At 46.1% G+C, this 20,901-nt stretch overlaps 1 protein-coding gene across 6 annotated transcripts; it reads left to right on the top strand.

Moving 5' to 3' along the window:
- The first annotated feature begins 2,285 nt into the window (after positions 1-2,285).
- ING4 (inhibitor of growth family member 4) lies at positions 2,286-17,824 on the top strand. Of its 6 annotated transcripts, none has more exons than XR_008821985.1 (11): positions 2,331-2,389; positions 4,811-6,058; positions 8,392-8,492; positions 14,677-14,748; positions 14,920-15,086; positions 15,266-15,380; positions 15,703-15,811; positions 16,134-16,281; positions 16,679-16,740; positions 16,961-17,134; positions 17,228-17,824. XR_008821985.1 is itself a non-coding variant. In XM_056339615.1 (11 exons), exons 4-11 carry the CDS (start codon positions 8,453-8,455, stop codon positions 16,998-17,000), a joined length of 753 nt encoding a protein of 250 aa, XP_056195590.1. In that variant the 5' UTR covers positions 2,331-2,389; positions 4,811-4,981; positions 5,864-6,058; positions 8,392-8,452; the 3' UTR covers positions 17,001-17,824. The 6 variants fall into 6 exon arrangements, 5 of the variants coding, with proteins under 5 accessions (XP_056195591.1, XP_056195589.1, XP_056195590.1 ...); XM_056339615.1 differs by having other exon boundaries at positions 4,811-4,981; positions 5,864-6,058; positions 16,961-17,824; XM_056339613.1 differs by having other exon boundaries at positions 16,961-17,824.
- The last annotated feature ends 3,077 nt before the right edge of the window (positions 17,825-20,901 follow it).

Below are 20,901 nucleotides of genomic sequence, written 5' to 3'. Positions count from 1 at the left end.
TGTAGACCTTCTGGGCAGTGCGCCCACTCATCAGTCGGGTCCTTCATCTAACTAGGAGGTATTTACTGGTTTAACAATAGGATGTAATGGAAGTAGCAAACTCCGGGGTGGGGGGTGGCATGTGACAACCGCTGGGGTTAGCGTATGTGGCTTTGTTACTACAGTAGTTACCCAAGTATCAATATATGAGGCTGGGGGAGAGGGGAGACCTAAATAGTCATCATGTAACTCTAAAGTATATGCCAGCTGGGGAAGCATCTTCCTGTACAATCATATGCACCCATGCTAGGACTTTCACTTGCGGAAGTGTTTACTCCTAACAACTTTCACCAAATAACTGCCGTGGTAAAAAAAAAGACAGCAAATGTACAGATTCAGAAACTAGGTTTTGCTGGACTGGGAGAGTTTCTACTGCGATGAGACCACACAGGTACGCAAAACTACCTCTGCTTTGTTTTCCAACTTTACAGTGGCAATTAATGAAGTGAAAAGATACATTTGTACACTTTACTAAGGTTTACCATTTAGATTTTAAGCAAGTATCTCCTTTCTTCCCAGTCTTTTGTATTGACAGTGGCAACAAGTCCAGAAGGAGCTTGTCTTTCCATTGCAGTGGTCTAGTATTTTGACATCTCCCTAGCCTTGGCTTGGAGGCTAAGATGGGTGGATAAGATAAGGTGGTCCCTTAACAAAATTGGTGGTGTAAGAGTACCTGTTTCTTAGTATTGGCTCCATAGCCATGGATCTTAGTATCAGCTCTGTACTGCCTGGTAGCTCCAAGCAGGATGCGTTTGGGGGATTCTGGTTTAATACTGCGACAGGGTACACGGAGCAGATTTTTTTTGTATGTAACAGCCACATCCTTCACCTTAATTAGAGTGGAGGGAAATTTATACAAGAATTTTGAAGTACTTTAAAAACAAAGTGGGGCTTAACAATAATGTTCAGCTAACTGAAGCCTGCTGCTTCACACAGGACCTGAAAAGAGTAAGAAATGTGTTTTGAATAATTAAAGATATGTCATAAAAATTGACTGTGGGAATAGGACTGGGAAACACTGCATCTTCAGAACACAGAGGATCTCTGAATTAACCAAATATTTTAAAAGCAAGATGGTTGATAGCGCAAACAGCTGCAGTTCATTTTTATAACCCCCCTCAGTCTGGCATTGCAGCCTGCTGCAACACTGAATCCCAGTATATCCATATAAATAAAGGCATTGGAAGATCTCTGAGAGGAAAGAGAAGAAACAAGCCCGGTCAGTTCTCCTCATGGCCAGAATCCAGCTGCGTGCAGTCTTGGGCATGACTGTCATTACACAGCCTATCAGGAAAATTGAGCAGCATAAGGTGAGCAGGCAGGAGAAAGGCAGATGAAACGTAACATTTGCCAAAAGAACCCTGTGCCTCCTGAACTGGATAGGATGCTAAATTAACGCTGGCCTCTTGAAACAATGATCCTGAATATTCTAGGCCTGAAGGACCAGAAGTAACGTAATTTTGTCTCAGTTTCTCCCTAACTGCGTGTGTCACCTCACACTGCTGTCCTAGCCCAGTACTATATATACCGTGCATGTGCGATCACTAGCAAAGGGCAGTGGGGGGGACGCAGCCAGGGGATCGCTAACCCAGATGCGTCCCGTGGGATGCGGTCACCAAAGTGTGTCTGGCAAGATGGAGAAAAAGAGAGCATGGTCACATGTTTAACTTAATTTCCTTGCTTTGTTAGTTACGTCCAATTTGTATCACAATCGTTTTACTGCAAAAGCAGTCTCTGTTTATAATATAGCTGCAACTACTAGTCGCTGGCAAATTATATGTTGAACAGAGAGTGCTGCAACAGACTATCAGTGCTTCCTAACCCACATTACCCAGCGGGAGCGCCTAGCCAGGCTGTCGAAAATTATTTGAAGCCAGGAGAGACCCGTAGCCTCCAAAAAACGAAGCCCGGTTCCTTTAGCGCGGATATGAAGGCAGCAGGTATTCACCCTGGGGCCGCCGAGGGCGGTGGGCTCCGGGCCTGCTCCCCGCGCGGTGCCTGCGGTCGGGCCGGGCCCGCCCCGCTCCCCATCCCTCTCCCCCCCGCAGTCAGCAGTGGGCCCCGCCGGGTGGCCTCCCGCGGCCGGTGCTGCTGGGGCTGGGGGGGGCGGGGGGGGGGGGGGGAGCTGCCAGAAGAACCCTGAAGTGGCGGGCTCAGAGCGGGGGCAGCCCCACACAGCCCAAAATGGCGGCAGAAGCGGAAGCGCCTAGCAAGGCGGGCGGAAGTGGCTCGGGCAGCCGGGCAGTGTCACTTCCGGTGGGAGGTGCCGGCGTGCGGCTCCCGCCGGAAGCTCCCGTGTGTGCGGGGTCCAAGATGGCGGCGGGGATGTACCTGGAGCACTACCTGGATAGTAAGAATCGACGGGGACGGGGACGAGGGGCCGTGGCTGGGGCCGTCCTGGCGGGGACCTGCACAGACAAGGACGGAGTGCGGCTCGGGCCGGGGGCCCAGCTCTGCCCGGGTGCTGACCGGTCCCTGGGGCCGCCCGCGGCCTGCTCCGGACCGCTCGGGCGGCAGCCTTGTCCGGCTGTCCCCGGCCCGGCCGTGGCGGCCCTGCTGCCGCCCACTCCTGGCGCCGTCCTGAGAGGCCCGGCCCGCCGCGTAGAGGTCGCCTCGGGGCCTCCTGGAAACGGCGGCAGCGGCTCCGCCTGGGGTGCCGGTACGGGCTGCCCCTCTGCCGTGGGGCAGGGCTCGGCTGGGGCTCCTGGGGAGCCCGGGTCGGTGGCGCTGGCAGCGGCTGCGAGCGACCGGTGTGTCCCCGGAGGGAGGAGCCCGGTGCTGCTCCAGCCGGCAACTTGGCTGTTAGTGGCGTTCCCGGGACAGGCTGTAGGGCTGGTGAAACCCAGGCAAAGATAACTTTTGTGTCTGTAGGGAGGCAGTTTCGGTAGCTTCCTCTGATGTCGTTTTACAAATGCAGCCCCGTTTGGCTGGTTGAAGAGAGCTCTGTAAATAAATACTGGTGGAGTTGGTAACATTATCAGAGCCCTCCTGTGATACCATCCTGCCTGAAGGTGCTCGTAACTTTCAAACTCTGATCTTTGGGGCTAAGACTTTCAATGCGTCTTTTACCCTGTGTTCTTAAAATAGCCATGTAGGCTAATCAGAGGAGTTATTTTTGAAGGAACCTACCAGGTGGTTAAGATTTAGTAACTTGTTCTTTGATTAATGCTCGGTTTATATTTTCTTTCTGATCTGGTGTCAGTACTAGAGACAGGGGAGCATGTTGATGGGGTGGTGTGTTTAAAGTGTGATAGCTCTGGTAATTCACTATACTTGGCCAAGTCAAATCTCTTGCTATCTGTCTGCATACGTTTGGAAACATTGGAGCTTGGTGCTTCGGAAATTTTGCTACACTAAGTTTCCTCCAGCACAGAGCTCTCTGGTGTTGATATGGAGACAAGGGGGTTCATTCATTGTTTCTGCAGTGCTCCTTTTGTCATTAGGAGAGGAAGCCTTGTGAATTAAAATAAGAAAGTTCAAGAACCATAATAAATTTCAGTTAAAGCTGAAAAGAAGCTGGAAGTGAACAGGCCCTTAAGGATCTGGGAGCTGCAAGGAGGGGAGGGTGCAAAAAGCCAGGAAGAAGAGCTGGAAGGGGAGGCAAGTTGTTAGAGAGGAGCAGGGATTGCTGAGCAAAGATGTATGTAATTCTGCACTTCTCATTCTGTTGTGGAAGACCACTTGACTGAGGCTCCTCAGCAAAGGTGGCCAGGAGTTGGGGAGGACAGGGGCTGGACAAGAGAAGAAAGAGGCAACTGGATAAGGAGCGAGCGCATGGGGAGGATGCAGGGTTTTCCTGCTGGGAGAGCACCTGTATTTTGAGTAAGTGCTGCAGTGCAGAGATAAAGGAGCAAAAGACTGGGGTTTGCAGATGGTAGGTGGAGATGAGAAAGGTGCAGCACTGAGTGTGGAGGGGTACGGTAGATATCAGGTTGAAGAGAAAGGAAGCTGTAGATGAGCCTGGTGGCCAGAGAGTGCTCCCACCAGAGTCAAACACTTCCGGGTCTCGTTGTCACAGTCAGCTAAAGTCAATGAACCCCCTGGAAACTCTACTGTTCCCCTCTACTACAAGCATACAGAGAAAAATTACAAGTTCTTACTTCTTCTCTCAGCTGAGATGTGTTGTCCTGCAATTGAATTAAAGATCTTCGTCCTGTTGAGGATGTATATTAACATGGTGGTGTAGGCTATTATTTTTAAGGTATCTTGCTTAAAAAAATCCAAAAAATAATGTGCACAGTCTAAAAGTACTTTAAAAAAATCCAACCTCAGATTTGTTAGGAAGAACAAAGCAAACTTTGGTGTGATGGTTTAGGCTTTTTTGCAAACTATTGGAGCTCTTAAGGCCTTTTTCAATTTTGTCTGGTGTTCTGTGTAGTATATGCAACATCACTTCCCTTTGTTAGCTAATTATAAGGCAGCTGCTGTGCTTAATTTGGAGTTTCTTTCAGAAAAGCACATTGTATGAATTGTAATACTTACAGGCAAAGAGCATCCATTTCAGTCTTGAGTAAGTTAGTTTTTGATAGGCTTTTCAGTCATGGTTTTGTGACTTTTACCTGTAGTTAATTTTCATGGTTCCAATATTCAGTCATTGCACCAATAACACCTTTTACTTGTCATGTTGACATGTCCCCTTATTAAACGTTTCTTCCCTGTGTAGATTGTAATTGATCAAATCTTAACCGTCTTTCTGGAAACTTAAAAAATATAATAATTGCCGGTGATAATATATTTTTCCATTTTCTAATTACTTATATTGTTCTTCAAGCCTGCTCTGATCTTTTGACATCCTGCTTGAACTTCTGACTCTGAAAATGCATACGGTCTTTTAGTAACTAGTCTTCATGGTACTACCTAAAGAAGTCAGGTTATTGCTCTTCTATTGGCTATGCCCTTTTCCCTCTTCACCATTGCGTTTCAGCTGGGAGCTCATATTCAGGTAACTATGTACTATGATATTGATATGATACAGTCTTCCTGTTTCTTAGAAATATGATCCAGCATCCGTTATCCATCACTTATATTGTTTGTTCCTAAATGTATTACTGTCTGTAAGACTTGATGGAAAGTATCTGTTTGCAGTCGGGCTGTCTCTTGCTGTCTCAGTGGTCTGTTCCTTCCATGCCCATTCTTCCAGTCTGCATCTCACTTCCTAATGACTAACTTTTGGTGGATCAAGAATTGCTTTTGTGTGATTTGCATGAGTGGTGCAGCCACTGCTGATAGTTCTCTATAATGCATTCTAAAGCCTTATGTAGCCGTTTAAAGTACTTTTAATATATCTTATGTTTGTTTTTCTCTTATTCTAGCTTGTTGTGCAAGATACTTTCTTGCATATGTACTACTTCTCATATTAAGACATCAAACTACATCAAGTTTTTAATGCAAGTTTTGTAATAACTACAAAAAATTGTTTTCACTAATGAAAACGTACATTCTTACCAAAAAAGGTCCAGTCAGGCAAGATTAACACTTAATCTATATTTTCACCCTTGACTAATTCTTTGAGATGGTGTCAAGTCAGCTATTCCATTTCTTTTTATGCCTGCCTGACAGCATTCAGTTTCCCCGTTGCTCCTTCCAAACCCTCTCCCCGCTCCTTTTTTTTCTCCAGTAGTCCAGTAATTTAAAAACATTCAGTTCAGTTTTAAAGTAGTTCACTGATGTTCAAAAAACTTCCTGAAAATTGATACAATTGACTTTTGGTCAACTCTTCTCAAAATGTCTAATATTTACATTTACTTATTGAAATTGAATTCTTTTAGTATTATAGTGCTGATGCAGACACAGTTTTCAGTTGAGTTTTTTTTTCCTCCCACAGAGATTCTCTTTCATATGGTTTACTGGCTGGATCTGCTCAGGGAGTGAATGAGGAATGTGTGATGAAAGAGGGCATTTGTTTGTAGGACCTCTTCATATCCTTGAAGAAAGGAAGGTGTATAATGAATTAAGTGAAGATTGTAGGAAGAAAAAAAGTGGCCTCATGTTTGAGGCAGTTGAATACCACTCTGACAAAGTGAGTGTGATGTTTTTGCTTATTTTGGGGGTCACACTTTTTACAGGTTCTCCTTGCATGGATTGTGCTTCTCTCAAAAATTAGTAGTGAGTGAAAATTTGTAGTCAGAGGAGCAGGTATGCTTATGGCTGCAACTGCAGTTTGGTTTGTACAGGTAATTCTGAGAAGTCAGGCTAGGTAGCATTCTTAGAAATTTCAAGAGGTGTGTTTGTAGTTAGCTGGCCTTCTTGCCTTTAATCTCTTTGCCTCAGTAAATCTATTGACCTTTGGTTTATTGATAAGGGAAGTGGGCTACTCCACAGCAGTTTTGTGAAAAAGCATTTTAGTGTCACAGTAATGAACACCTTGAAAAGGTGGTTACCAAGTCAGTTTTTTCAGATTGGGTTTTGGGGTGTGTATGTGTGACTGTATTGAGCAAAAAGAATAAAATAAAACTTTGAATCACCACTCAGTCACTGGGAATGAGAAACACCTCGTATGAAAATCTTGTGCAGTTAGGTAATTAAAAACTATACATTGAAAGGTATGAGCAGTCTGACAAAGCTGTGCATACAGCCTTAGTTGTTTCAGTTCATAAATTTTGAGTCCTCCACTCTGGGCATCTAAAGCTTTTTTCCAGGAGATTTTTGTGGAATAGCCAAGATACCAACAGTTCCTTTAGTAAAAGGTGTCTGGCAGCTTCTTAGGTCTGGTATTTCAGTAGCTTTCAAGTCCTTGCTGTAATTTGAAACTGAGTTTAGACCTAGGATTAGACGTGCCCTTGCCTTTGCTCTAAGCTGCTAATTACAAAGCATATCTGAGATATGTTATGCTCCTAGCAGATGTTTTTGCAGCAGAAAGATATGCACATTCCTTCTGTACCGAACATCCTGACAGAGGAACTCAGTCTCTTGTCTGATCATCATCTTTCATCTTACTGAAGTTGCCCCTTCAATGACTATATTGAGCCAAAGGATTCAGGGAAGGGGAGGAGGAGGAATGTTTCTTGTTCCATTTCTCTCCTCCCCAGTGGGTTTTTTGGGGGGGCATGGCTCTTTCCTTAGTTCTCTTCTGTGGCTGAAGTTAAGCATGAAGAGATTTCCATCTCATCAAATATTGTCGTCCTCCTGGTCCATTTTATGCCTGCTTCTCAGGGGAGAAAGCAAGATACTGAAGTGCTTTTGCTCATGCCAAGAAAGCAGTGCAGCTTTAGTAGGGGAAAGACTGTGGGTGCAAAGGAGTTAGAGATGTAGAAAGGAATGAAGGAAGAAAAGAGCGTTTTGTGATGAGAGGATTGAATGTGCATGAAGACTCATTAGAGGAGCTTGTGCTTGTTCAAACTTGAGTTACTGTGCTTGGCTCAGTATTTGCTCTCATACTGGGTTAGAAATACTGTAGTGGAGGCTTTGAGGGGGAGAAAGGAAGGGCGACTAATACAGTTTTTCCTGAAGATGAGATGCAGAGACTGAGTTTTCTTTGTTTCGGGATTTTCAAGAGGATTGCAGGGCTGGTTTGTAATAGACATTGTTGAAGTACACCTATTTAGAAAACAGTCCCAAATAGTTTTCTACAAGTCTCTGTCTATAGGTGAGTGTGCCATGAGGGTAGGGATTGTCTTTATAGTAGAGGGAACTGCTGTGCAACCACATGTAGTTATTTTCTACCATCAGTGCTTCCCTGTTTACCCACCTAGCGGGTGTCAGAATAAAGTAAGTAGTACACGTAGTGAAAACACACAAATTTATCTTTTTATAGCAACAGAACCAAGGCGTATACCTCTCCTCAACTGTCTGGTGCCTGAATTTGTTATTAAATGACCTCTTTGCTCACATACCTGTGCTCTGCTGCTGAGGACATGTCTGCCCAGTTGCTCAGGTCGCTGAGGTGAACAACAGGGTCGTGTCTGTGAGAGTGCTGTCTGAAGCAGTCAAACAGCACCTTCCCCGCTGGTTCCAGCTGTACTGTCCACTACCTATGTTCCTGCCTGGACTAATGAGGCTGTTGCTTTATTTGCCTTGCTGAATGGGGAGCACACTTTGTTCAGGTTGGGAAGTATGTGCCAGACTGGAAGGAAGTTCAGATTTCCATATGATTGAATTGGTCTGTTACCGAATAAATGTCAGCATAAAATGTTGGTAAGGAATGGTAACAAAACCATAAAAAGTGTTTCCATCTTCCCCTACCCCAAACCTCTGAGATACTAGATTCTGCCAGCGTTTGGGCTAAATTAGACCTAAACGCTTGAGAGAATCATCAGCAGACAGCTAGTAACCTCGGTGAGCTTGAGAGGTAGAAAGATGTCGCTGGCCTGTCTAGTTGGATGGCTGCTTGATATTAATTCCGTTGTCTTGGAGGCCACCAGTCAGGACCTGTTCCAGGAGCAGACACTAGGACATATCTGCCTCATTGAAGAGGATGATGGAGACAGCAGACTTAGATGAGGAGTCCTCAGCTGGTAAGTTAACATGTTACTGTGTAGTCATTTTCTTTTGGGTTTTTCCCCTTTTTTATACCGATTAGGGAGGCATCAAGTTTCCTTTGCTCCTTCTGTTTGCATATGTCAGTAGGCACATAGAGTTGCACCCATTTGGGGCTCATCAGTACTGGAAACCTTACGTCAGCATAAGCAGAGAGCAACAGGAGCAGCATACACCCTCTTGAAAGTCATCTTCTTTCTCCTACAACTGACATGGGAATGTCCTTTCATTCCTTAATAACACTGGCTAACCTGGTGAAATAGGGTTGTTCTTTTGCAATAGCTACATCTGGATTTTCCTCTGTATAGCTTCATCAAATGAGGCTATGATGTGTATTGTCATCTTGGTACTCTTAGAGGGCATGGGTGTGATGTCAGAACTTGCTCTAGGCTAGCCCTTGATTCCTTCCCAGTCCTGACGGCGTTCTGAATTCCCCAGCAGTTCTTTTATCTGTCACTTTACCTGCAATCATGACTCTTATCCCATCCCCAGTGTAGCATGCAGCCATACCCTCCTGTTCTTGCCTCTAAAGTTTCTCACATCATACTTCAGATATGCAAATTGCTCAATAAATCGTTTCTATATTCAGCACTATTTTAGTGTAGTTAAAGATGCCTTTCACCTTACTGAGACTTTGGATTAGTTGCATCTGTGATGCAGCACACACAATCTGTGGAAAATTACAAAAGATCTCATGCAGGGGAGAGAATTTGGTGATTCATAGGCATCATTTGTTTCTGTGTGAAAGCTACTGGCACAGTCCACACTAGGCTAATACATCATCTATTATTGTTAATGACCAGTTCATTTAGAGTTGATTTTGTTGTTGACTGGTATTTTTTCTCGGAGCTGATACAAGATGGCTTTACCAGACAAAGCATACTGCATTTTCTCTGCATGTCTTCACTTACTCAACAGCAAATCTGATGTGGCCATTTTGGCAAACGGCCCTGTGATCTCTTTGGTGGTGGTCCCTGCCTTTGGAGGTCTGTGACAGGCTGGAAACGCCTGGAGTGGTGCAAGTCTCATTTGACATGTCAGTCTTCCACTCCCTCCTCCAAGCTTCTGAAATCAAGATTGATCTTTAACACAGCAATAAAGATCCCTTTTCTGAGACTTAACAACATTGCCTGCTATCTGCTGGCTGTGGGTGCTGTAGCATTGAACTCGTGTAATAAGACAAGGAGAGCCCTCCCTGGGAAGAGGGTCCCACTCTCTGGGGAGTACTACATTTCTGTGGCTGTTGCATTGACTGTTGTTGCTGAGTGATACCATTTCTTTGCATGGTGCCTGAAGCAGATGTGCCTGGGTGGACTAGTGTGCAGTGCCCTGGGGTGTGTGACATGGCCACAGAATTCCCGGGTGCCTGTGGCTACATCGGTCCACCATGCATCAGAGTACTCCATTTATAAAAATGTAGGTAGTATTATCCCTTATGGAGGTGGTGTCAGGATAATGTTGCAGCTCAGGATGCGCGTGTTGCAGTAGGGCTGAGCCATATATGAATAGCGAGAAGGGTATATATTGTGCTCATTCACCAACTTCAGTAAACTGTGTAGGAAGATAATAATTAGCTGAGAGCACAGGACAGTAGAAGCAGCGGTTTAAAAGGGTTACACCCTCAAAAAAGGAAGGATGGAGCGATATAAAAGACATCCTTCCCCCTAAGGAGGAAGCAAGGAAGCTCCTGAAGATTGCAGTAAGGCGCTTGTCCTGCAGTATACGGCACATGCTACAAAATTATGAGAATTGCAGAGTACTTGTAGGAGAAGTCCTGGGTGCTTCCCCAACAAGGTCCCAGCCAGTTTCCTGTCTCAGAGGGCAAAGAATTCCCCCTCTCATTGTGGTAGCCCCTGGCACAAGCAGGACTTTCTAAATTAACCTTCAGCAATGTGCTGTTTAAAGTGTTTGCTGAAATCTGTACTGTTCAATAAAGCAACTGTGGTTATGTTTCCAAATGCATTTTCACATGTTTTAATAAATTTAAACATGCATCTGAACATGGTGAGTGACCAGATGGCTTGGGAGAGTCCCGGTGTGTTTACGTAGCGCTCGGTGCAAGGGGTCTCTTTAGGAACTGGGACAGTACCAACAGGCAGCACCGAACAGCCCCGTTGAGCACAGCTGGCAGGTGTGCGGTGGAGGGCTGAAGTGGAGTGCAGGTTCCCAGGTCGCGTAGGCTTGCTCTCTGTGTGTCCGAGTTAAGCAGCTGAAGTTTAAATACCAGATGCCTACACTTGCCACCCTGCATGTGTTTCTAAAAATAAATAAATAATAATTGGAGGGGAAGGAGCGTGGTGATGGACTCTGACTTTTGGGGAATGAGAGCACGTTGTTGTGGTAGTCTGCAGAAGAATGAACAGGGGAAGGAATGACAAGGAAAGAGGAGAAAAAAAGATGAAGGAAGGAACGGGGTAGTGAAGGGATAAGAACTGAGGAAAGATGAAAGTAGATAGAGGGATTTTAGCTTGTGAGAAGACATGAAAATAAGGGAAGGAAAGGAAGAGGTGGGAAAATCCTTCATGGGAGACTTGCACCGATGATTTTCAGGGTAATCCTGCTGTGCTAGGAATGAGTGGGGCACAGTGGGGCTGTCTGTGGCTCTGTGCAGGTGGACACAGTTGCATTCATGCGGGCCCACACTTTGGGCCAAGCTGCTGGCCTTGCTAGCACCTTCCTCACTGTACACCTTCACTGTCCTCTTCCTCTCTTGCTGCTGTGCCATTTGTGTTGCAAGAAGCCCTTTATTTTTCTATCGGATTGTTGCCTATCTGGGACAGAGTGATGGCCCTTCACTGTGCTCTTCTCTAGTGATCAAGGATGCCTCTAGGGTGTTTTTCTTTACTATGATCCATTTAAGAATCTGAGAATTATTTGGGTATTTTACAATAGGTAGTATTTAGTCATGAAAAGCTTAGGTGCATCTAAAAATAAGAAAGCACAAATGAATTGTAAAGGAAAAAGGAGAAATTCAGGAGGAAATGAAATTGCATAAATAACATGAATGTTTTTAGAAAGACTGAGAGAAAGCATGTTGCATTGGTAGGAATGAAGAAATGGAAACTTAAATCTTAGATTTTTATTGTATTTTTTAATGGGGCTGTTAGGGTGGTGATGTCGGATAGCCGGCACAGCACAGGCCAAGCAATTTCAGCAAGTGTTCTGACCACTGTGATAAATTCTGTGACGCAGAGCATCATTTTGTTTAAGGTTATGCAAGAACTTTTGAATTAAGCTGCAGATAGCAGAAAACTTACCCATAGTTTGATTGAACTGTATACCATGCAAATATTTTCTTGCTCAGTTAAAACTTGCTTAGCTGCAGCTTTATTTTGTTACGCTTTCTGTTCTTGTGAGACTTTCTCTGGATCATAATTTGTAATGGTATGCTCAGCTTCTTCCCACTTTGAAGTGAATAGATAAAGCATCTTTGTAACAATTCTGAAAATAAAGTCACTGTACTGTCACTTGTTTCATTTTCTCCCAGTTTATTGACAAAGCAGTTGCAGAACAGCGGCCCAATAATAGATTTGCAGAGTGAAGCATTGTCCTGAGGTTTTAGGAAATCATTTTGCTGGTTTGAGCAGGGAAGGAATTCAAATGACAGGGGTTTGTCTTGTCAGTCCCCATGGAAACCTGCCCAGCTAATGAGCCTCTGGAAGATCATTGCTGGCACCTGCTTGACTGGTAAATGGTGTCTGTGCTGGGCGTCTGCTAGGCCAGAGCTGGGCTGGATGAGGCCTCTCCCTGTGCTGCCGGGAGCCCTGCGCGCCGAGGCGGCGGTGCAGGGGCGCAGGGCTGGCTGGGAAGGGCCTGGAGGTCACTGGAGGATAGATGGCACGGGCTGGAAAGGTCACACCAGGCCCACAAACGCAAAGGGCAGATGGGCTTTCCAGATGAGGCTGTGTGCTGGCATTAGTGGTGGTGGCAGATTTTTACAGTAACGGCTGTGAAAAGCTAAAGCACAGTCCCTTTCAGGTTCTGTAGCAGAAGCAAACTCCTGCCAGAGTTCCTCCTGCTGCGAGAACATCGCTGTGAAATGTGGCCAAAACCTTGAGGGGGTTGTTCTGCCCCACGAACAGCATCCTACCGGGTTTTGTGCTAGCTCAGGTGCTCGCTCTGTCTGTCTTTCTAGCTCTGCTGAGGGAAAACTGACTGTACCCAGTGGAATTTGTGCTTCTACCAACTTTCCTTTTTAAAAGAGAAAAAGAAATTACTTTAATCTTTTTTTTGAAAAACATACAAAGTTAAAGAGTTTAGAAGTTGTAATCTTCCAGGATTAAGAGACTCTGTGTAAGTTTGACACACTGTGTGCAGTGCAAGAACAGACACTGTTTTCCTCTAGAGGATACCTGTCTTGTCTTCTGCAGAGGATGCTTTAGGGAGGAATGAAAAGTAGTGTGCTGCAGTATAACCCGTGTTTGATTTGCTGTATAAATTGAAAGGTTTGGAGTTGACGAGGCTGGGGATCGCAGGAAAGAAGGCGGCATAGTCTTGAGATTTCCAAGCTGGATTTCATCCCTGCCCTAAGCTCCCTTTGTAAGCAATGATAATTTTCAGCATTCTGTTCCTGCTGCCTTCTGAGATGCTTTGCTGAGCCATAGGGATGTAATCTGGTAGTCAGCTCCCGAACCTTGTGTGAAGTCTGTCACGCTGAACAAACACAGAGGTAATCAAATTTAGGAATGTGCAGGCAGCCTTAATTTTGCCACTTCCTAATTTTTTGAGAAATTGATTTTGCACTGTTAACTGTCCTTAGATGCAGGGGGTGATGTGTATGTGCTGTGTGATTATGTATCTGGGCACTTACGGACACATACCGCCTGAACATTTCTGAGATACTTAAATTGGAAATGGCAACAGAAATCTATTGAAACAACAGCTTGATTACTTACAAGGAATCTGTATGTAACTTACTATAGTCTGTTTGTGAGAAGAAAGAAAAAAAAAAAAGTTAAAAGAGCAGCTTCTGAGCACAGCGAGGCCCACAGTTGTTTTACCTCTTACAGGAACTAATTTCATGGCCCGTGTGTAGTACTTGTTAAAACCTGCCTGTTGCATACAGAGCTTCCCTGCCAGCTGATTGCTTTTCAGGGAGATGTCTCTGCTGTCGAAACATGTGGCAGTGAAAATAGAGACTGCTGCTGGGACTGATGTATTAGACAGTTTTGATGATGGATAGACACACCTTCATTTACACTGCCTGTGTATTGGAGAGTGGGTTCAGGAAGCAGACATGCTTATGTTGTGTTTCTGAAGAGCTTTTCACCCCGCCTTTGGGGTTTTTTAACCTGCAAGAGAGGGTTTTTTGATTTTATTAGATACAAAGGTGACAATAATCAAGCTTGGACTTCAGGTTAATGCAGTGACACTAGATCTCAGTTTGATTAGACAGGCGTGGAAAAATGAGAATTGTTTTTTATCAGCTTTGTCAGTTGAGCATCTGGTGATGCCTGGGGGGCGAGTAGCATAGTGCATTGAAAATTAATTGACTACCTACTTCACATTGCTCATTCAGAGCCCTGCAAACATTTATTATTCATGATGCGTAGCATCCTTTCAGGTGTTGGACAGACCACCCTGTCATTACAGTGCAGAAGGCAGAACAAGGCACACGTGTTGGGGGTTAAGGCTGCTGTTCACTGCTCCCCGTCCTGTCTCAGATTTGCTCTTTGGCTCTGCACAGTGTCTCCTGTCCCTATATGTAAAATAGATGCACTAAAACGGACTCGCTTTTCAGTGAATTAGCATTTGATCAATTTTTACTTCCTTCTATAGAAATAACTAAATGGCATTATTTACCAGCTGTTGTACTATTTTTTTTCATTACTGAATGGAGTTCTTGGGTGGATACGTTGTATTGTAATGAGTGACTTCATTACAAATTCTGGTTTTCTGCTTTCTTAATGTAGGTCTTTCTGCCAAGCAGCAGTTCTGTTAACTAATACGTATTATAGAACTATGCTCCTCGATTAAATATATCACATTTTTATAGCCTGTCTCATTTGATGTTGACAACAAGTGGAGCACACTAATGTGCACCAGGAAAGGGCATTGGGAATCAACAGAGTGGTGTGCGTGGTGTTATCAGTTTAGCTTTGTTCGTGCCTTGGCACGGGGGACAGGAGCCTGACTTCTCCATGTATCCTCCTTTCCCTGCAGGTATTGAGAACCTGCCGTTTGAACTGCAGAGAAACTTCCAGCTCATGCGAGATCTGGATCAGAGGACGGAAGGTGAGGATTAGCGATGGTTTTGTTCACTTTCCTTTGCCTTTATCCCAGGGATCGCAGGGCAGGGGAGGAAGCCACCAGCTGCTCTGACCCTTCAGTCTCTCTCAGCGCAGGGCACTGTAGTGTGTGCGTTGTGTATGTGTATTTACGTGTTGAACGGTAAACTTGTTTCAGACCTCAAGTCAGAGATCGATAAGTTGGCCACGGAGTATATCAGCAATGCACGGACTTTGTCTTCAGAGGAAAAACTGGGGCTTCTCAAGCAAATCCAGGAGGCCTATGGGAAATGCAAGGAGTTTGGGGACGACAAGGTTCAGCTGGCTATGCAGACCTACGAGATGGTATGAAGGGAAGTGTCTGGTGCTTATTGTATATGAAAGGATGTACTGAAGGCCCTGATCTCTCTTTTAGGCCCTACCTACTCTTGCTTCTCAGCAATTAGCGCAAGCCCTGTGCCCTCTCCTCTTTGCCCTCTTGGGCTCTGTTCTGTGGTAATTCCTGGTCGCTGTCGTCTTTGCAGGTTGATAAGCACATCCGGCGGCTGGACACAGACCTCGCTCGCTTTGAAGCAGACCTGAAGGAGAAGCAGATAGAGTCGAGTGACTATGACAGTTCCTCCAGCAAGGGCAAGAAGAGTGAGTACGACCACTGGGCTGCAGATTGATACAGGAGGCAGCCAAGTGACTATGGAAGTGGTGGGGATGAAGGCAGGCACTGGAGTGGTACAGATCAAAGACTGTTACGCTGGAATCTGAAGGACAGGTAAAAAGATGGTGACCTGGGCTCTTCTTGTGTGAGCATATTCAAGGCTGCTAGATAAAATTAAGATGGGGTGCATGGCCCAAAGCCAATATGCACTCCAAAGCAAGAGTGTATTTTAGTGCTGGAGAGGTTGTTACTGTCAGGTGCCTATTTTGATGGGGTGGCAGATGCAACACCTTTTTCTCTTCTTACCAGAGGGCCGAGCCCAAAAAGAGAAGAAAGCTGCCCGTGCTCGCTCTAAAGGGAAGAACTCTGATGAGGAAGCGCCAAAAACTGCCCAAAAGAAACTGAAGCTTGTGCGCACGTAAGTGTTTAAGAGGATTGCAGGAATGAGAAGCAGCACTACAAGTCAGAGCAAGGGAGGCCTAGCCAGACTCCCCCGGCAAAGGATCTGATCCCCACTCCCAGACTAGGTGGTGTCCCCTGTCCCTTCTTGGGAAACAGGAGGAAGGAGACCTTTAAATTCTTTCAGGGAAGCGTGGCACGAAGGGGAAAGCAGGTCACTTTGGTGGAGTTGGATGTATGTGCTTAAAAAAGAGAAGTGGCAAACAAGGGCATTGCCTTGAGAGACATGAAGGGACTCGAAGACAGTTATTTTGCTGATTTTCTTTTATTCCTATCTGCAGTAGCACAGAGTATGGGATGCCTTCCGTCACCTTTGGAAATGTGCACCCTTCGGATGTATTGGATATGCCCGTGGACCCCAATGAGCCTACTTACTGCCTCTGCCACCAGGTCTCCTATGGGGAGATGATTGGCTGCGACAACCCAGATGTAAGAGCCCGCACTTGATGGAACTGGGGTGGAAGGTTGTGGAGAGAGTCTTGCACAGAAAGTCTTGTCCTGCTTGGGTGGGGCCTGATACAGCAAGCAGGGACAAGAAGAGGGCTTCCCTCAGGCGGTTTGGAAGGGCAGAGGGGTGGCTTGCCATGACCTGTCAAGTGCCTCTTCAGGGTTTTCCTTAAAATGTCAAGCTTCTTGCCCCCACACTTAGCAAGGGAGAAAAGCAAGTTCTCCTTGCTAACAAGGTATAGGTTGGGTGTGAGTTGTCATTCCCTGGTTGCTGCTAGGGATTTAGGAGTTTGTGATCAAAGACTGGGAAACTGGTACCCCAGAAGCAATGATTTCAAAAGAAAACTGCTCATTAACGGACTGTTCTCTGTCCCCACAGTGTTCCATTGAATGGTTTCATTTTGCCTGTGTGGGTCTGACGACAAAACCGAGAGGAAAATGGTGAGTGAACAAGCAACCTGGAGGGGCCCACTGACCTTTGGAAAGGGGAGGTCCTGGGTGGCAGAAGGGAGAGTACTGTACATACATGCTTAAAGACGTCTTAAAAAGGAAAATTTTAATTAAGGCTTTGTCAGGGACCTTGGAAAAGGTCCTTTGGGACTCTGTGTTGGGGGTTCATGTCATGCCGAAAACGCCGGCTTTTTACTTCCCTGTCTACCAGGTTCTGCCCTCGCTGTTCCCAGGAGAGGAAGAAGAAGTAAAGTCCCGTGAGCCCTCAGTACTGCTGCAGGAGCATTCTTCCCCCTGCCAGGGCCTCGTCGCAGCTCCCCCAGCCCCTGGGGCCTTGGCTGGGGGGAGCCTTGCCCTGTTTGTGGTTTGGGCCATCCCTGGAATGGTGTGTACCCTCACAGCGGTTCCTGTGTGTTCTGTATCCCTGGTTGCTTCCGAATCCCTAAGGGAGGCCCTCTCTGTGTGCTGTTCCAAACAGGTCTCTGAACCTCAAAGGGAATGAATGAGGGCACCGGGGTGGCCACCAGGTTCCCAGGGATTCAGGTAGCCCCTGATTTGCCTTGGCTTTCCTTCAGCCTCCTCAGAGTTCATTGCCTACTCTCTGCTTAGAGAGCAAGGCTATGGGATGGGGGAAGGAAAGGAGGTAAGTCTTCAGCATTTTAGGTCTTCGATTTTCCTGGATCTTTTTCAGGAGAAGAGGGAGTAACCCGGCCAGTTCTTAATCTAGTGGGCTGGTAGAGAGACTGAAAACCTAATGTACTCCCTGTCTTTTAACCATTCCACTGCTGGTGCTGAGCAGCCTGTTTTGTTGGGGAGAGGAGGAGGGAGTATTTAGAGCTAGCTTTGTCTCTCTTATTCCTGGGGTAAACCTGCCGGTCGGGGAAGTACGCTGTGTGAAGGAGGAAGAATTTCTGACCACATGGGGAGAAATGGCTGGATCTAGCCTGTCCTCTGGCTCCAAAATTCTGCCTGCCTTTTGTGCGATGGTGCTTCTCCATTATGTTGATGATGGGAAGTTTGGGGATTCAGATCCCACTTGTATAATATGGAAGTAAATAAAGTTCATTGAAACAGATACTCTGTTTGCCTTGCTGTCACCTCCAAAATAAACTGCGGCACCTGGTTTCTTTAGTCAGCTCTGCTTTCATGTTAAATGATGAATGTAGTACAACTTTTTGTTGTAACAGTCCTGAACAGTGTTAATAAGTGACATTCCACCCAAGTCAGGCTTGAAAATGTACTTAATGCCCTTGCAAAAGGGTGCTAAGCCTTCTAGTAGCTGGGAAAAATATCTGCCCCTTCCATCATGCCCTCACAAGAGGGTGGACATTTATTCATGAGATTTTTGCATCATTTACTACATGAGTTGTTGTCTTTTAAATGAGAGGTGGGAGCTCCAGAAGGCCAGCCCTCACTGGCTGTTGGGCAGCACAGCTGAGAAAATCAGCCCTCAGGGCAAACCAGAGGTGTCCAAGAATGTGGACAGGTTTTGCAGATACCCTGATAACCTGCTCCCCGGTCACCTTCACCTTGGATCACCTTGTTGTCAGAAACTCCAGCTGCTGTTACTAAGGTAATGTTAGGCTCCGAAACAGTTGCTGAAGATGTGTCTCTCTTGGCCGTGTCTGCAGGTAACTGAGAGGAGATGATCCATGCTGAAGCTGCCCTTTATCAATTCCATTGGCATGGCCTGGAGATGGATGAGCTTGAGTCTCTTCTTCCTGCTTGTTCTCTGCTGTTCAGGAGGGTTTAAGCTTTTCACCTGGAACATGAAGTGTTTTCCTTGCGTAGATAACTCGCACGAGGATCACTGGAGCAGTTTTGTTCTTGTGGTTGTGCAGCCAAAGTTCTTCCAGGGGTCTGTCACTGGGTTAGTTCAGAGGACCGTGCAGATGAAGGGTGGTGCTACTCTCACCTTGTAATTGTACGGGGACCCTGTCAAAGCCACCGGCTCAGAAGCTGGCACTGAGTCCGCTGTTGGGGTGAGTTAGCATTGAGTCAGTCTTGGCTTTTGCTTGGAGAACGGGTGCTCAGGTTCTTGTCCTGCTCAGGAAAGAAGCGAGGTAAGTTCTTACCCAGACTGGCTCAGACTGTTTGTGGTACCACTGCCACAGTCTGGATCTCAGTCCCCGGATTGTCTTTGACCATTTCCCAGGGCTTCCCTCCTTAAACAGAGAGGAATTGAATTCTGCATGTTGGTTGTGTGTCTGGTACAGTTTTTGTGGCAGGAGACGTGGTGCCATCATCCGGCGGGTGAGAAGGCTGTGGCAGGAGAACGAACTCTTCAGCTGGGGTTTGTCTGGGTACCAGCTGGGTGCTCAGCTAAGAGGACAAATGGAGGATCTGGTCTGAACTTGAAAATGGGAAAAGTGCAAGGGTGACAAAGGATGTGAAGGCTCCTCTGAGTGGTTTGGTTTTCGTGGGGTAAGTTGGGGTAGGTTGGTTTTGGTGGGCTAGGGCGCTGGATTGTAGCGGCCACTGTCTACTACAATAGCAAGCTGTCTAGGGCTAGAGAGGTGTTTGAAGCAGTGGCCGCCCTGTAACCAAGCCACTGCTGGTGGAGGATAATAAGTAGCTTCTAAATGGATGTGGTGGAATGTGAACGCAGCATGAGCAGGCTGGGCTGCATCACGCACCAAAGCAGGGGACAAGGTGGCCTGTTCCGTGCTGCCGACTGCGCAGAGGGGCTCTGGTTTGGGAAACGAGGCTTGGGGCTTTGGCAGTCAGCGCAGGACACTGGGGAAGGGAGGCAGACCAGAATACTCCAGATTTCAGGCTCAGGCTTGGCCACAGGGTTACTGTTGTGCTTCCTGGCACGCTGAGAATGGGAATGTTCTGACAATTTCGTGCAAAACATGTGAGAAACACTTCGGCCGGGCTCTGGTTCGGTGGCAGGAGGCGGCGTGGAGTGCAAGGTGGGCAGCTCTGCTCACCCACCCGCTGTCCTGCCACTGCGTCCTGCTGCTGCCCAACGAGGGGCTGCTTCAGCCGGCGGCGTGGAGCATTCGGGGGATGTTGCTGCAGCTGAGGGAATGCTCTGACTTACGGGGAGAGGGGACTTGCACAAAAATATGGCAACAACCGAGAATTTTTAAATGGCCAAGTATAAATGCAAATGAAAAGACATTAAAAGCTAACCTTGGAAGAGAGGGAGTAAGGGCAGTAACTGTGCAATATTTAATCACCAAAGGAGGAAAATAAAAGAGTCAGTAGAAGCTAGAAATTACAAAGCACAAAAATGAAGCCAGTGGGAACAAAGCCTGTAAGCGACAAAGCTAGAAACATAAGCAGCTTTTTTTAGAATGCCTTTTGTTTTTGATATAATTGAACATGGCACATGTCCATTACCAACTGCAGATAGCAGAATTGTTTGTAATGAGGGGAGGGGGAAGTGTTCTGTAAATATTTATTCTTTGTTGGTGCTGGTGTCATATGGGGATGATGTACTTCCTAGGCAAACAGTAAGGAGGATTTAAAATAGCATCTACTGGGACAAGGGCTTTTTTTGACCGGCAGTCTTCAGTAAACGGTGTTTGTCATCCTGTGAAAGCCACCTGAAGGCGCCTCCATGGTCTGCGCTCTGCCGGGCTCTGGACTGCCAGGGAAAGCCTGGTCCTTAACAATGTCGGGAAGGCTGCTCTGGCAGTCCAGATGTGAAATACTGAAACAGCAGAGAAGTAAATTGCTTCTCCCTAGAACAAGCAAGAAATCCAGGTCAACAAAATAAAATCAGTTTGGCTGGAAGTAGCAGAAAAAGGTCAGTCAAAAATTTGTTGATTTTTTCTTTTATTATTTTTTTAAATAGATCACCGTTAATAGTTACCTGTATCACTGCAGCGGTAATGGAAGCTGAAGTTTACTTCTAGAATTGAAGCGCTTAAAGAAGGGATACACTAAGTTAAAGTAATCATGAACTCCTTTAAAGAACTGGCTAGCTTGCAGATTTCCTGGAACAGCTGTCAGTGCAACATAAACACTTTCTAAAATGGAGCTGGAGAAATTGCCCTTTTGGAGTCATTGGAAATAACCTAGCTGATGAGTACAGTCAAGCCTGAGTTTCAGGAAGCTGGTGCCGTACAGCACGACAACAGGGAAGACTTCTGTCAGCCTTGTTAAGCCCATTTCTTAATAATAATTGATCATGCACGCAGA

The sequence above is a fragment of the Falco biarmicus genome, chromosome 5, assembly GCF_023638135.1.
Source record: "Falco biarmicus isolate bFalBia1 chromosome 5, bFalBia1.pri, whole genome shotgun sequence".
NCBI classification, from domain to species: Eukaryota; Metazoa; Chordata; class Aves; order Falconiformes; family Falconidae; genus Falco; species Falco biarmicus.
The sequence above is the reverse complement of the archived record's forward strand: the minus strand, read 5'-3'. Positions and strand labels throughout refer to the sequence as shown.

Coding starts and splice junctions, on each gene's coding strand:
- ING4 (XM_056339614.1), top strand. CDS start 8,453: ATGATGGAGACAGCAGACTTAGATGAGGAGTCCTCAGCTG. Junction 8,493..14,676: donor AGATGAGGAGTCCTCAGCTG/GTAAGTTAACAT, acceptor CTTTCCCTGCAG/GTATTGAGAACCTGCCGTTT. Junction 15,087..15,265: donor CTATGCAGACCTACGAGATG/GTATGAAGGGAA, acceptor TCGTCTTTGCAG/GTTGATAAGCACATCCGGCG.